We start from the raw sequence: 15723 nt of genomic DNA, 5'->3' as shown, positions 1-15723 counted from the left end.
TTCACCACTGAAACAAACACTGTTAATTCTTGGAAATTTCAACTACCATCTGTAAACCAAAAAAGCTAAACTACTACAAATATGCACAATTAATCCTACATTTCATTAATATAAACTCTCTAGACCAGACAGAGTTCTCCCCTACGGGGTTCAAATTTACTGGACTTCATCATCAAGAACATGGCACCATACTTACCCAGTCACTGATCAAATCTGACCATAGTTCATTGTTTTTATCATTATAACCAAATTCTAAATGCCCACAAACCATACTATCTTTAGAGATTTCTCTAAGACAACCTTACTACAGCTGGCTGCTGATCTGAGGAGGTTTAACAGCCCCCCCCACCCCAGTACACTGCAGCCAGTTGATCCAGATCTGACATAAACGCAGAGCAAACTTTGAGCCAACTCATGTAGTAGAACTGTGCTAAAAGAAGCTACATAATTGGTAGCCTTTCTCTGTCCACTCTTGCCCCAGTAATGTTGAACAAACTGTCCAGTAGACCAAGAGTGGGGTAAAAAAAAAGGATTTGAGGACTAAGTCCTTGTTAGCAGACAGAACAACCACATAACACAGAAAAATGTCAGTAAACAAACATATACAGACAGACAAATAATATAACTTCCTAGTCCAAAGCAAGTAAGTAATGGACTCTACATGTCCTTGCACTCCTCTAAAAACAGCAGTGTCATTAGCAGCCTACCCACTCTCAATGCAAACAACTCCATAAAACAACAATATACAGCACATACTTAACAAGCCAAACAGTGTCGTAAAACTACAGTGTTCTACAAACTTATCAATCCAAACAACACAGTAAGACAACAGTGTGCTGTACAAATGTATTAGTCCAAACAACACAGTAATACAACAGTGTGCTGTACAAACGTATTAGTCCAAACAACACAGTAATACAACAGTGTGCTGTACAAACGTATTAGTCCAAACAACACAGTAATACAACAGTGTGCTGTACAAACGTATTAGTCCAAATAACACAGTAAGACAACAGTGTGCTGTACAAATGTATTAGTCCAAACAACACAGTAATACAACAGTGTGCTGTACAAACGTATTAGTCCAAACAACACAGTAATACAACAGTGTGCTGTACAAACGTATTAGTCCAAACAACACAGTAAGATAACAGTGTGCTGTACAAATGTATTAGTCCAAACAACACAGTAATACAACATTGTGCTGTACAAACTTATTAGCTGCTTACATGCTGTACAGAAATTCCCACTTCCTCTCCCCCTCAACAAGACAGACCCTCGCCACTACCTTCTTACTACCTTCTCTAATGTACAATGTTCCCTTTCTAACCAGCCTATCTTCCTTCATCTCTTCTAAACTAGAATCCTGTCACAATAAAATCTCAGAGTTTGCCACCACTTCCAAATACTCCACTCACCACTGTAAACCTCTCCACCAACTGCAATGGCTAGAACTCCCAAGCTACTTTCACTAACTCCAACTCATCACCACTCACAAGCTTATTTTCAAACCAACAACTCTAAGATCTACCCACCAAAATCTAATCTCTGTTTATAAACCGAACCTTTCCACTGCTCATCTTCTCCTATCCTTTTCCGTCGCCAAAAAATGGAATTCTCTCCCTCCATTTCTAAGAATTTCTGAGAACTCTGAACACTTCAAAACCCAGCTGCATTCTTATTTCTGCCAAAAATGGAAATGCAATTGCACTCCACCTACCTAACCTGCTTAATATATAAATACGCAAAGTTTGTTCTTCCTTACACACTACTGATTAACCCCATGTACTGCCTTCATGCTAATGCTACCTCTATACCACTCTCAGAGGATTTAAACCTCTGTATTAATTTAACTCATGCTAATATTCATGCATAAAGAAGTCATCCATGTTAATGTTACTTCTATATCATTCTAAGATGATTTAAACCTATGAATTAATTTAACCTTGTACTACTGTTCGCAACCACTAAACATGTAAATATGCTTTACATCCTTCTCCAAGTTGCTGTTTAACTTTTGTTTAGTTTCTGCTATTTTGTATGTAAAATTTGCTTAGTTTGTTTCTGTTTCCACTATGTACGGAGCTTGCACTATGTATTATTGGAGATTTTCTCCACGGGCCTCCACTGAAAACGGGCTCTTTGAGCCCAGTGGACCTCCCCAGTCATCAAACTGGAAATAAATTAAAATGAGTCCAAACAACACTAAAACAACAGTGTACTGTACAAACTTATCAATCCAAACAGGGTCCTGCACAGATTTACAGAAATGAGGAACAGTATAAGGAAGGACCAGGGTTTTGGATTATTTTGTCAAAAAGGGATAAAAATCTTGGTTCCACAGAAAAGGTCTTCCCAAAAATATCAAATGTTCTATGTCAGTCATACAAAACTATGACCAGAAAATGTGAGCAAACTTTTCAACTGAAATGAGTGCATTGTGTTGTGGAGAAGCCCCTACCTCCTATGTGCTGGGTTCCACCTTACACACCTACTGAATATCATCACCTCAGATATCACGGTTACTTGGAAAAAAAGGCAAGCAGCCGGGTATGATTCTCTTTTTCATTAACACATTCAAAGAAAAGCAGCAGTTTTGACGTACAATGATATGAATGTTTCCAACCTGAACATGAGGAAATAGTTTACCAAGAGAATTACAGCAGTAGTTAATATGGAAATGTATTCATGAAACATTAATTAACAGATATGCTGCTATTTAATTTTGGGATTTGCATGACTACAACCCATAGCTCCCAACCAATCAGAAGTATATTTTAACAGAATCAGGGACAAACCCCGAGAAAATCAGGGACAATCAGGGACACTTTTAAAAGATTACTACTATTACCTTGACACATTAACAGAATAAGAATGCAAATTAATATACATTTTCTAAATAAAAGAAGTCTATAAATCAATTATTGCCATTATTTTTTTAAGTGTAATTGACCACCTTTCCTCCAAAAGTCACCAGTTTTAGGACGGGTTAAAAAGGCCAGAGCTAAAACTTGAGTCAAAATCAGGAATGTCCCTGAAAATCAGTGACAGTTGAGAGATATGCAACAACCCAAAGGCCAGCTTAATGTCACAATGATGGCAGTGACCCAGATTTGATCAGCTTGTTGAAGGTAAGGAAGCAGAGCTCTCAACTGTCCCTGATTTTCTTCTCAACATTTTGCTCAGTTCCTTGTAAAATCTGCAATTTAGTTGCAAAGTAATGAGGACTGATGTCAATAGAAAGTACCAGTAATTACACTAACATGATTTTTTTCATAAAATGTATTTTTACAAAAATCCACCTTTCCTAGCAGATCTTTAAATCTGTAATAAGAGGAAATAAGGTGCTCCTAATATGAGCCCTTTACATCTTTCATAATTTTGGCTTTAGCCCTGACCTGATTCTTAAGTAAAGACACTGAAAACTATGGTCAGTAGTCCTGGTGGAAGGTGTTGGCGGCCAGGCAAGCCCTCCACCAATCCCAGCTGTTGAGGGGGAAGGTTGAGAACCCCTCCTCCCACCCTGGCTCAGAGGTGGGGTGGGGTGGGGGGTGGATTGGGACAGTCCAATGAGTAGATGCCGTCTTTCAGGAGTGAGTTTAGGATTCATACTGTTTAGCATCCCTTCCTCCCAACCTTGCTGGCAACAGACGGGCAAAGTGGTAGAAAGGTACAGACATTTAATTTGTAACAAAGTATGCTATGGAAACATGCACTCTCTTCCTGCACTGCTGTTGCACATGACAAGAAGCTGGGGATGCTAAGCAGCTCATTAAAGAAATGCTCTGTGATAAAGTAATGGATTAGAAGGAATCACGCAGCTCAGTCTTCACCACTATAAGGAACAAGTACCTCAGGTCTGCAGCGGACATGTTAAAAAATGAAGAAATACCGAAATAAAAATGATCACAACTCGTCCACTTTAACTTCTTATATACCTAGTAAAGCTTTGCCTCAACAGAACTCCAAAATTTGGGCACAGAGGTTACTGTTTTTCTAGCACAGAAGTGTCAAATAGTTGACTGCATACTTGTCTGAAGCTCTAGCTAAATGATCCATAACAATGCAGATTATTGCAGGTCTACGAAAGCAAAATGCTTATTTATGCTTCTGCTAAAATCTTTCCTTTTATAATAAATATAATAATAAATGCTGCAGAAAAAAGGCAGCAACGTCAAATCAAGTCTCCAACTGGAAAAATGTTCCTATCTGAAACAAATTTTAAAGGCACTAACTGCTTCTGAACAAACCTATACAAAGTTATCATTCATGTGCTAGTTTTTGTCTGTATCATACATACTTCACAAAATGTGAGGAATGCACTTTAAAGGCCATGATGATGAACAGAGCACCACTAATGTTTGAATGCCAGTGCACCACTGAGCTTTATAGTGAACATGCTTCATTATTTTTCCTTTGTTTAATTAAAAGATTGTTTCTGTCTGATAATGAACTGGATTCAGAAACTGAGCATCAATTTGGAGAATGTTGTCTTTGAGTTACAACACCAACATTGACTATGCAAACAATTCAGAACCAGGGTTCTGAAGTCCTCATCAAAAGCTAACTTCAGTGCACTACACTAGATGCATAGTGATTTAGTTCAACCTCATTCCTTGATGTACCACTACACCTAAGCAACCTCAGGTTGCAGTGACGTCAACCTGGAACACTGAGCATATGGTTGGCAAGTGCTCTAATAAAAAAGGTTGGCCTCTGAAATTGCCTAGCCATCAGGCCAGCTGCAGTGTGATGTACACTGCATGCACAAAATTAAAGGCACAGCCCAGGTCTGTGTGTTTTACAATGGAGTGCAGAATGCCTTTCAGAAACAGAGACTCACTTCTAGATCTTGCTTCATACTCCTGCGTAACCATTCACATTATAAGCTCACTATTCCATGTTACCCTGCAAATAACATCAGCATTTAGCTGTAATTTGCAGCATGGATTGGTCTACGTATCCATCAGAAAACAGAACTACTACTAAGCCACAAAAGCGTTAGTGGCCAGACCCAAACCTTGATGCAGGGGAGACTAAGTTTATGCAGTGGAAATGAAGTGTTAGGGTCAGAGTTAGGGTTCTGGTAGACCTACACAGTTTTATTTAGCAGTGCATTGGGAGGGCTAAGTAGTTATGGAAGATCAAGTTAGTGGGAGTCCGAGAACTTGCTTTTTCAAACATTTGGCAGCGAGCAAGTGTGATATGAGCATACTGCATGAGAGCACTTGTAGTAGATCCCGGAAAAACATTGTATCGAACACACCTGACCTGCCCACTAGTATCTCATTAAGAATCTCACAGCACTGTAATTTATGTACAAATATTATTAGCTAAAAACATTACTACTGAATTCTGAAAATTCCTTTACACAGCATAAGCTATGTGATGTTAACCTGTCAATATTTTTTAAATCTGTATTTTTTAAGTACTATTTTTTGTTTGGTTTTGCTAGTTTGTCCTTCACCGCCCAAAGACATTGTATTATTACTGTTTCTCAAATGCCTTTTTCTTGTTTCTGTCCTGTGGTAGGACTCTCTGGCATGTCAGGCCTAAGTATATAGTTTCAAGAGAAAAAATATCTGGTCTCTGCACAATTAGCAATATCAATTCACTGACAAAGGTTATTCTTACATACTAAGCTACCTGCCCCTGTGGGCCATTTTAAGCCTGGCCAATTTCCTTTTCAGAGATCAGAATAAAACCTCTGTACCTTTTATGTGTGGTGTAAGGTAAACACTTTAAATATTATGCCAACCCCCAACCTAAGCAAATTATTAAGGAGATTCTAGGACCTCACATATGTACCCCTGTGCTACATCTAAGGTCTGCTTCCGGAGTAATCCAACAACTACCTTCCTACTCAATTACCTGTGATGTCACACCACAGACATGGAGCTAAAAAAAAAACTCTAGCAATGCAAATGTCACAAAAATATTTAGTTTTCACCTCAACTAATATTAAGTTTTTACTTCAACTGGATCTACTGAGATTTTAAAGGGTATGCTATTTATTTTGTTAAAATGTATCAATTCAGGCAAGTCTTGATGAAAGTAATACTTCTGGAGCTCAAATTCTTTTTTTTTAAGTTCTGCTGACCTTCCTCTCATCACATTTTAACTGCCTTACGACTATCAATATGCCAGCTGTAATTATGAAAGCCTAAACATAAACCTCTGACAAACAACTGCCTCCCAAAAGAAATTGTTTTCTTCAGGACTACAGTAATGGACATGGAGACAAAGGTGCCATGGGGAATGATCTTCTAACAATGTGTGTAAGGAAATGCAGTCCAGGAAAAGTGCTCCCCTCTCTTTACTAAGCTGCTTACAATAAAACCTCTGCAACTTGGGTGTAGACATGCTGAGAGAATTTCTGCTGGTAACCCGAGCTGAAAAATGACGCCACATACCAATTACAGCCAGTGCAAGCAAGGCTGACAGGCCCGCTATATAAGCCTCCTTTTGAGACACTTGACACTTCACAGGTAACTGCAAATGTTATGGACATTTAGCAAGTCTGTTTATCAGAATTAAATGTCCCTTTAAAACAAGCCAGTAAACCTTTAGGGGCTGCATTTATTACCTCCTTAAGTTTACAGCACTACTGGATAGATCCAGTGATTTATTCCAAACTCACTTCAAGGAACTGAATATTAACTGATGATGCAAGCACCTGGATAAAAAGGTCCTGTTAAGTGAGTTTGTAATGCTTAGCTTTTTACTATTAAATAAATAAAAACGCAAGAAAGCAGATTTTACTGACTTGTTTGTGAAATGCTTGGCTGCCGAAGAACATCTGTTGTCCGGTCTATAGCAGGTTCCAAGTCAGATCACAAAGGTCAACCAAATAAAGGAGACCCTTCCCCCCAAACGACTTCAGCAGAATCTAATCTGCATTCATAAAAGCTGGCCTTTGGTGTTAGTTCCTTCTAAAGCTTGTGGTCTAGCATTGTTAAGATAAGAAAACACTCTCATCCAAGCATAACTACTGCAGAATAGCTCTGCTTACTGTTGAAACAAATTTGTAACTTTTTCAAAAAGGTTCCAGTACCCTTAACAGTAATAAATATTATTCAAAATGACAGCCAACATTTTCTAATATAAATAATAAAAAGCAACAAAACTTTTTTTAATATACAAGACAGCAAACTTCAACAGCCACTAATGGATGTAGAATGCTAGCCACATTTTTTGCAGACATGCCAAATAAAATAATAACTTGGTAAAGAGATTTTGGTATGCAGAATGCTTTTAACCTAAACGTTTCTGAAAAATACTTCCCTTATAAATATTACCGTAAAAAATTAACTGGCATTGCAAAAACATTGTAAAAATTTCTACCTCTCCCATGCTTTTGGAAACAAAAAGTTAAATACCACCTTTTTTTTCTCTTTCTATAACAATTGGCTAACTTTAAGGTTTCTTTAAATAACAACCTGAAAGAAATGACCCCATTCTTTCTTGCATGGATGAACAACAGAAGTTCTTGCCTGGGACAGGCTGTGTGGACTCCAGAAGGGGGGGTACTGTCCCTGAAGACCTGCTCTGATAGCCTCATGAGATACAGCTCCATAGTGACACTTAAGTCCCCCACCCCCACCCCCGAACCTCTGCATTCCTAAAGAACAATCCCTGGCAGTCACGTACTTTGTGAAGCAGCTACTTGAAAGCTCTGGGCACTGAATACAGGTCATCTGCTCTTTATCATGGGGCAGACCTCATCCCCCGGCCAGTTTCTAACCTTTCAACCTTTTGCAGTCTTAATTTGCACATGAATAATGAAACTCTTAACCACTGTGTATCCTTCAGCCTTCCCTGTTCCTAACTTTAGTATCTGCCATCTCCTTGTGTTTACTCAGGCTGCAAACTATTAGATGGATTAAAGTTTTAGGCTTCAAAATGCAATGATAAGTACTATGCTTCTGAAGCCAAAAGATAATCTTCCCAGCAAAAGCTTGGGCAGTGTCAAAAAAGAACATCCTTACACCCTGCTGTCACCACTGCAATGACAAAAGTTTTCCATTTTAAAAGGATGAATACCAATTTAACACTTTTATCAAGGTCTTTAAATATGTATAGTATCTATCTTAATCGAATGCTTGATAAAGTCATTTAATCTACAACATGGTTAAACCCTGATGTCCAGGATACAACTGATGTATAATGCACACAGGTGTACAGTGGAGTCTTCACTACTTGCCTGCCTAAAACATTATATAATTAATTTTATTAGGATTTGCAAATGCAAAAAGTAATTTTGTGAAGACTATTTTACATCTGCATATATACAAACACACACACACACACACACATACATATTTATATATATATATATTTATATATAATATATATATTTTTTCCCGGTTAGGGGTCGCCACAGCGGAACTCCAGTCCGCGAATGATTGGCAGTAGAGTTTTACGTGCTGGCTTGCCGGGCCTAACACACAACCTTCAACGAAGGAACGCCCATTCACGCATGTCGCCACACAGAAGACACTCTAACTGAGAATCGAACGGGCAACGTCTAACTGTGAGGTGACAATGTTACCGCAGCACCACTATATATATATATATATATATATATATATATATATATATATATATATATATATATATATATATATACACATAAACATATGTATCTATATAGACACACACGCACACACACACACACACACACACACACACACACACACACACAGAATTACACTCAACAGACTGCAGGCTACCACAGAACAGTACATTTTTACAACTTTACAGTTCTAAGTGAGAAAATTATATTCTACAAAAAGGGAAGTTTACCAAGACCATAAAACTGAAAATATAAACCCACATCTGTTAGAGTCACTCAACATTACAGCTAAGAATAGTAAAAAACACAAATCAAGACTGATTTCTGTGACCCCCCCCCCCCCCCCCAAATCCAAGGTGAATACCAGCAAGTTATTAGACAATGTCAAAGTTGGTGTTTAAGGGAAAACTAATCCCTTACAACAGAGGACTTAAAATAGCTTTAAATAGCCTATTGAGACACCTGTTCCCATGAAATTTACCAGGGACAGCAGCTGTTTGGTGGTGGTTCAGAAGCCTAGCTAAACTAATTGATATGGCCTAACTAGACTAATATATACAGCCTAACTGGACTAATACAGAGTACCTGTACAAACAAAACATTCATAGGAAAAGAGGTTATTCACTGGTCCACTACTTGCTAGCACAGCAGAAAACTGAAAAAGTAAATACAAAACAATAAATCACTAGAATATCTAAATAATAAATCACTAAATAAATAAATAAATACATCACTAAAATATCGCACACAACAAAGGAAGAAAAACCTTTCCATACTTTTGATTTTTTGTTTATTTATTTATTTATTCACTGACATTTGATTACCGGGAAAGCGCAACTGGGTAGGAGCCCATTTTCAGTAGAGACCCAGAAAGAAAAGCTCCAAAGTACTACAAAATATTTCAGAGCAATAATTTTACAGTCTTTAAAAATAATACAAAAAGAAATACAGTTTTAAATAATTATACCAAATTAGACAATATGAAAACATTGGTTAAAAACAGACACGTTACATCACAATGACTTAATAATTAGAAAAATGTTAGCCAGTTTATAATGAAATTAAAGATAAGTTAGTATAATAGAAACATAAATTGCAATATGAAGTGAGAGAAAAGCAGGCTTATGGTATAGTTAGAAAAAAGCCAGGGGAGAGAAATTAACAAGTAAGGAAGTGAGTGAAGAAGGGAGAGTAAGAAGATGTAAGATATGTGTAGGTATTTGTTCACATTTAGGGAGCTACTTCATCCTGGGGTTGAGCAAGAACAGAGCCAGCTTTTGGCTAGGAAGTATTTCAGAATGATTTTGAAGGATGGAAGGGATGGTATTGACCTGATGGATATGGATAAGGAGTTCAAGTACAGACAATGCCCAACAAATATGATAGGTTTGTAGATAGTCAGGAGATTTTACTCACTGGATCATAATGACAGACTGGGAACATAGATGTGTAGAATGTCATTTAGTGCTGGACAAGCAGATGGATTCTGGATCATTTTACAGGTGGTAAGAAGCCGTGTATATGGTAGTTAACGGAGTAGTTCTAACCAATTCAGGCTTTCTAACATTATACGGTAGTGGGTTCTGAAAGGAGTATTTGCTGCAAATTTAGCAACTTTGTTATAGCATTGTTCATGTTTATTTTTCTGTGATGCTGAAGGTTAGTAAGGATGGGAATGTCATAAATAAGTGTTTAGGAGATAAGTAGTGTCAAGTGTAGTTTTAGTTGTTTCAGTGAGAATGTTTTTGGCTGTATAAAGCATTCCTACATTTTGATGAATTTTTCTGATGCAATTTTGTATATGCAGGCCAAATTTAAGATTATCATCTACTATCACCCCTAATAATTTGCCATGAGAAGTGACTTCAGTGGTTGTAATATCAAGACAGACAGGACTTTATTTTTTTGCATGGGAGATGGATTTGAGAAAAAAAAAGTTGTTTTTTTTTGTTTTTTTGTTTTTTTTTTAATGGTTCAGCATGAGTTGTGAGTTAAAAGGTCATGTTTCAGTTGTTGTTAAAGCTTTCTAAATATTTTCTTTTTTTTGTTTTGTTTTTTTTGTGGTGTGCCACATTGTCAGATGTGCTAATGAGTGTGGAGTCCTCAGCATACTGTATTAGAGAGGCCTGTTGTGTGGATGTTTAGAGGGTGTTGGTGAGAATGTTAAAACAGAATGTTAAACATTCAAAAAAAAAAAAAAAAGAACAAAATATGTTATCTACTCAGTGTACCTGTCATTCCAGATGCACAATTTCAATTAGCTAAAGCCCTCACAAAAAATACTGTTACAGTTACTTTCACACAAGCACTGAAACAACTATACAGGAAATATTTGGGTGCTTCATGCCTTGCTTAACATTGCTAATAGGTTTTACTAATGTATCAGTGGCCAGGAGAACACTCGCATGAAATGAAGTGGGTCATGTAAGTCATATTCTGCATACTATTACTTTTTAAACAAGTACTTTAAAAAACATGCACTTCCCCGAGGAAAAACGAGTTCATTTCTATTTATTCTTTCCCTGATAACTGCTACTTAAGGTTGTGAGGGAGATGAAGCCTATCCCCAAAGGCAATGGGTATGAAGCATGGAATGAATCCCTGTGCGGGATACCAGTCCAGTCCATCTCAGTATGCACATAAGTGCAACACATGCACACACACACTCACACAAACATACACACCTATGAAAATTACTGACAAGCATCAATTCAACTATTAGAATGTCTTAGGAGCTGGGCTAGGAAGGAGTTGGGAGCCTGTATCCCTTTTCTATTTTCTGTTCTATGAACTTGGATAATGACTGAAAAGGGTCAGGTGGCCAACTCACTTACCTGGTTATCAAACAGTAATAAATAACTAAATAAATCATCCAATCTGGAGCTAAGAGACAGGACCACAACACTGATGCACTCTATCTGCTCTTAAGGAAGCTGAGTTCTGTAATACCTGTATGGCACTGTTTTGTAAGTACATTCACTTGATTTTTTTTTCACATCAATAAACACAAAAAGACAGCATTTCAAAGTACATGTTAAATGTGACCAGTTCAATAAATAAATATTTAATAAATAAATTAAGCAACACAGATTTCACAATGCCACTTCCTAAGTACACTCCAATAACAAATTGAGACTATGAGCAAATTATACACAGGATTATATTCGGATACTAAATGGATAGATGTGGTGTTCTTTTAATAAGGTACACTTCAGGACATCCCCTGCACTGATACGAACATCATCCCATGCTTTAAATCTTATATACAGGCTAACCACAACAGCCATAAACAAGAGGTTAACTACAGCAGAACGCTATTGGCTTCCATGATCAGTGGTAAAAGTACAGTTTTTTATCGAGAAATGTAACTTAAAACATCAAAGTCCAAATGGGAAAACACAGAACACTAAAGCTTATCCTTGTTACTTGCTCACGAAAGAGATATCTGTTTGGCCAATCAAAAAACAGAATATTCAGTACAATTTGTACTCGTTCTATTACAAACTGCTAGGTCCTCTCTTTCAGAATGTTTGAACTCTAATCATATAGCGGGGAATGTGGGCATTTTAAGATTACAGTCACAGCAAAGGAATGTCTGCAAAAATGAACTGAGTTGCTGCTTTGAGTACACTCCTTTTAAGTTAACGAGCACAGTAATATGTTGTTACTTGTTGCATGATATACAAAAATCAGCACTGCAGCCCCAGCACACTTCCCACCAATGTTGTCCACCTGCCTCCACTAGGCCCATACTCTAGGAAATAATACTATGACATAATGGCATCGCAAGTGCCTCGATCAGTGCCAATAATGCTAACCTACAGATTTAAATGGTAGAGTAACAAGCAAAATGGAAACATTAAGATTAACAAAATTATTTTTCAGTGATATACACTTCCTGTCATTAGCCTAAAAAAATGCCTTCATCTTAAGTTGCTTTATTAAGGTTTCAACCTAAATCATCTGAAAGATGTTCTAAAAGCTCACACAAGTAAAAGACTCACATTTTGACATTTTTACCAAGTTCTTTTATGAATTTTACTTCTACACATGCTGTGGATTTTTTACCTTTTGGACTAGCTCCACAAACAGGTACGCAACAATAGTCTATAAAGTGCTGACTTAAGATCAGAACATTTTTATACCTGTTAAACCAAGCAAATTCAACATAGGTATTCCAGTTTTCAAAGGCCTTGCTGTATGAGGTCTCCTATGATACAATGCTAATAAACCCATTTTCAACAGCAGTATTAAAAGCCAGTGGGCCTGCTAACTAATTAACTGAAGAAATACTAATTGTAAAGGGGTGTTAAGTAATACAGCCACAGAATGGAATGCATTCAACATATTAAGGGACTGTTGGTACCCCATTTAAGCCATGTTTTACATTAAGCAAAACAGTGAATCTCTAGAACTTACTTGCTATGGCAAGACGGGCTTTCCGACTTAAAATTGCCCCGTATTTGTTTTGGGCTAGACACTGGTAAAATCCTTCATCTGTTCTGTCACCTCGTCTTACTTCCACTTCACTGATGTGCAGAGAGCTGTTTGCCAGTGTGTAGACCCGATCATTTTCTGAAATCTTTACTCCATTTTTCAGCCACAATATGGTGACGGGACCTTCACCGCGGGCCTGACAATCTAATGTCACAGAGTCCTTTCTCAAAACAGTTACATCCTGAGGCTCTCTCACGTAAAACAACTCACTAAAGCATAAAATTCCTAAGAGGAAAGAAAAATCAGTAATTAGGAAAAAAAAAAAACAGTATTTTCAGCAGCAATCAAAATTATTTGTTTACTCATTTATGTCAAAGTCTTTATTACTCAGGTAAGACTCCACAAACAAACTGACTATAGAGGAAGATCAGCAGCTTTGTACACAATACGTGGTTTTTTTAGTGTCACACAGTACATTAAGCAAAAGAAAATGGAGTCAAAATTATAATTGCAGTTACTAAGATCAAGTTTTACTTTTTGTCAATTTCTATACCACAGCAGTATCTTAACCAGGCCAAATTCACTCTACAAAACTGTAAACCATAAACTATGACTAAACATTGAAAATGCCTTTACATCACTCTCTTTATCAGTCAATACATAAAAACTTTAAAAACTAATATATATATATATATATATATATATATATATATATATATATATATATATATATATCAGTTTACTTATGTTAAATACTTTTTAAGTATACCTAGAACATGTACTATTTTCTTGCAGTCACAGCTGAGACAGTGTGATTATAAAATCACTGCATTCTTTTATGTAAAACAAATTACTTTACAATTTAATGCTACTTAAAATTTTACAGTGCTGCACATTCATTTATTTCTCTCCTGTCAGAGCCATAACTACATAACAATGCATATTCTTGTGCTTTGGTGTGCTTCATTTCAGTGTTTTAAGTACAACTGAACATGAAAATGCTACACCCTCACAACAACCTCATTAATCCCAGTGTATAACAAGTACATATACTAGGAATGTTCCAGTTCTAGGAATTAGTGCTATAAAAATGACTATGAATTGTGGGCATTTGTCGCTCTGTGCATAGAGGGATAATGGCCTGACTATGTTGCAGGTGGACAGATTTCGAATAGCAGCTCAGGTGCCTGCAGGCACTGGGGGAAGATGTGACTGAGTGGTCACTGCTGGCTCGTCCATCATAGCTGGAGAGAGGTGGCTCTGGCTCACCACATGGGTGATGCCTAGATGGAACATTAGGTGTCTAATCCAAGACCTCAGGTCTGTTGAGCCCATGTTGCTATGTGCAAGTTGCACAGAAAGCCAAGCGGAATTCAGCGTGCAGAGGCATACTTCCTCTTGGAGGGCAGCTACAGTGGTACCCAGAAGAGCCTCCACAGGGAAGAGGTGTTCTTCTGAGAGAAAGAGTAAGCCACCCTGCAGGATCAGCACACTAGCCCTCTCCCTACTTCCTGACTCTCACCATGAACATACAAGCTCATGGTTGAGCAGGAACAAATAAGTCATAAGGCTATTGCTTCACCCAGGAATTCCCAGCTCCTGTGATGGCAGAATGAATGGGTTGATTGGGAGCAGGTAGAGGGGCACTAAGTTTAGCCCTGTGCTGGAGGGAAGTGCAAAAATAAAAAAAAAAAATGGTGGGGCTTAGGGGGAAAAAGAATTGTGTGGATTGTTTACTTGGATTTACTCAAAAGTAAAAAATACACTAGCTAAAAATATTTAAGGCCACTCCCGACATTTTTCAGTTTTGGAAAGTTAACAGTCCTAGACAGCAACAGTGAAGAGCACTACTGATGGCTGTTTTACATACTATTGTATTCCAAGATGTTGTAAATGTAAGATCTCATCTGCATGTTGTCAAACTTTTAGTATGTCAGAACTTCCTTTGTTGTAGATGATCTGCTTTGTTTCTAGGTAGTAGGACTCCAAAAGAAGGAAAAAGGTTAACTTTTATGTTTTTTTCTTACCTGTTTCCCTCTAATACAAGCTTGTGCAACCCAGGCATTAGTACATATTGGGAGGGGCATATAGGATTAAGAGGCCATCCCAGTGTTGTACCTGTGATTTCCCCTCCATTCATCCACAGATTGTTTGAAGAATGCTAGGGAGCTACCTTTGGTTTAACATTCAGGAAGAGTCTATTCAAGAGAAGGAAATTTCTTTGGAAGAGGCATCTATCTCACCAGTAGGTTATGATTATGTTCCACTGGAAGCTTAGGTCTCTATCATGGGTTTTTGAGGTGTTGCATACTTTGCAAATGTGTAAGAGGTTGCACAAGACAGTATAATTTGAGGTCTTGTATGCTAGGTAGACTTCACCCTGCAGGAGTCTATATAAAACCAAAAATAGAGGCAGAATTTTAAGGTGTCCCGCAAAGGACAACTAACTTGCGTTCTTGATTTTTTTAGTGAGGAAGCACTGGGGATTTTTCAAGTTGGATCATATGTTTGGCCAGATGCATGCTAAAGGGAACATTGTATTTAATTAAATGCCTAATAAGGGAGGAGTAGATGTGGGTAATAACATCTCTGATCCGGAAGATACACATTTGGAAATTAGCTGGACTAGGCAGAAGGATTTTTTAATGACCACAAAAATATGGTGGTTAAAAGAGGGCTTATTGCTTAAGAAAGTTCCCCAGTCGCTTATA

The 15723-nt window shown here is 37.5% G+C and overlaps 1 protein-coding gene across 1 annotated transcript in view; it reads right to left on the bottom strand.

Annotated features, from left to right (window-relative positions):
• The window catches only part of PRTG (protogenin), a 627066-nt gene that overhangs the window by 588542 nt on the left and 22801 nt on the right, over positions 1–15723 (bottom strand). Inside the window, exon 2 of the mRNA XM_044078520.1 lies at positions 12995–13297. Within this exon, the coding sequence (XP_043934455.1) occupies positions 12995–13297 (303 nt within the window). The remainder of the gene's footprint in view (positions 1–12994; positions 13298–15723) is intronic.

Source organism: Protopterus annectens, chromosome 7.part1 (genome assembly GCF_019279795.1).
Source record: "Protopterus annectens isolate FY-2018-M chromosome 7.part1, PAN1.0, whole genome shotgun sequence".
NCBI lineage: Eukaryota > Metazoa > Chordata > Ceratodontiformes > Protopteridae > Protopterus > Protopterus annectens.
This window is presented reverse-complemented; position numbering and strand designations above follow the sequence as displayed.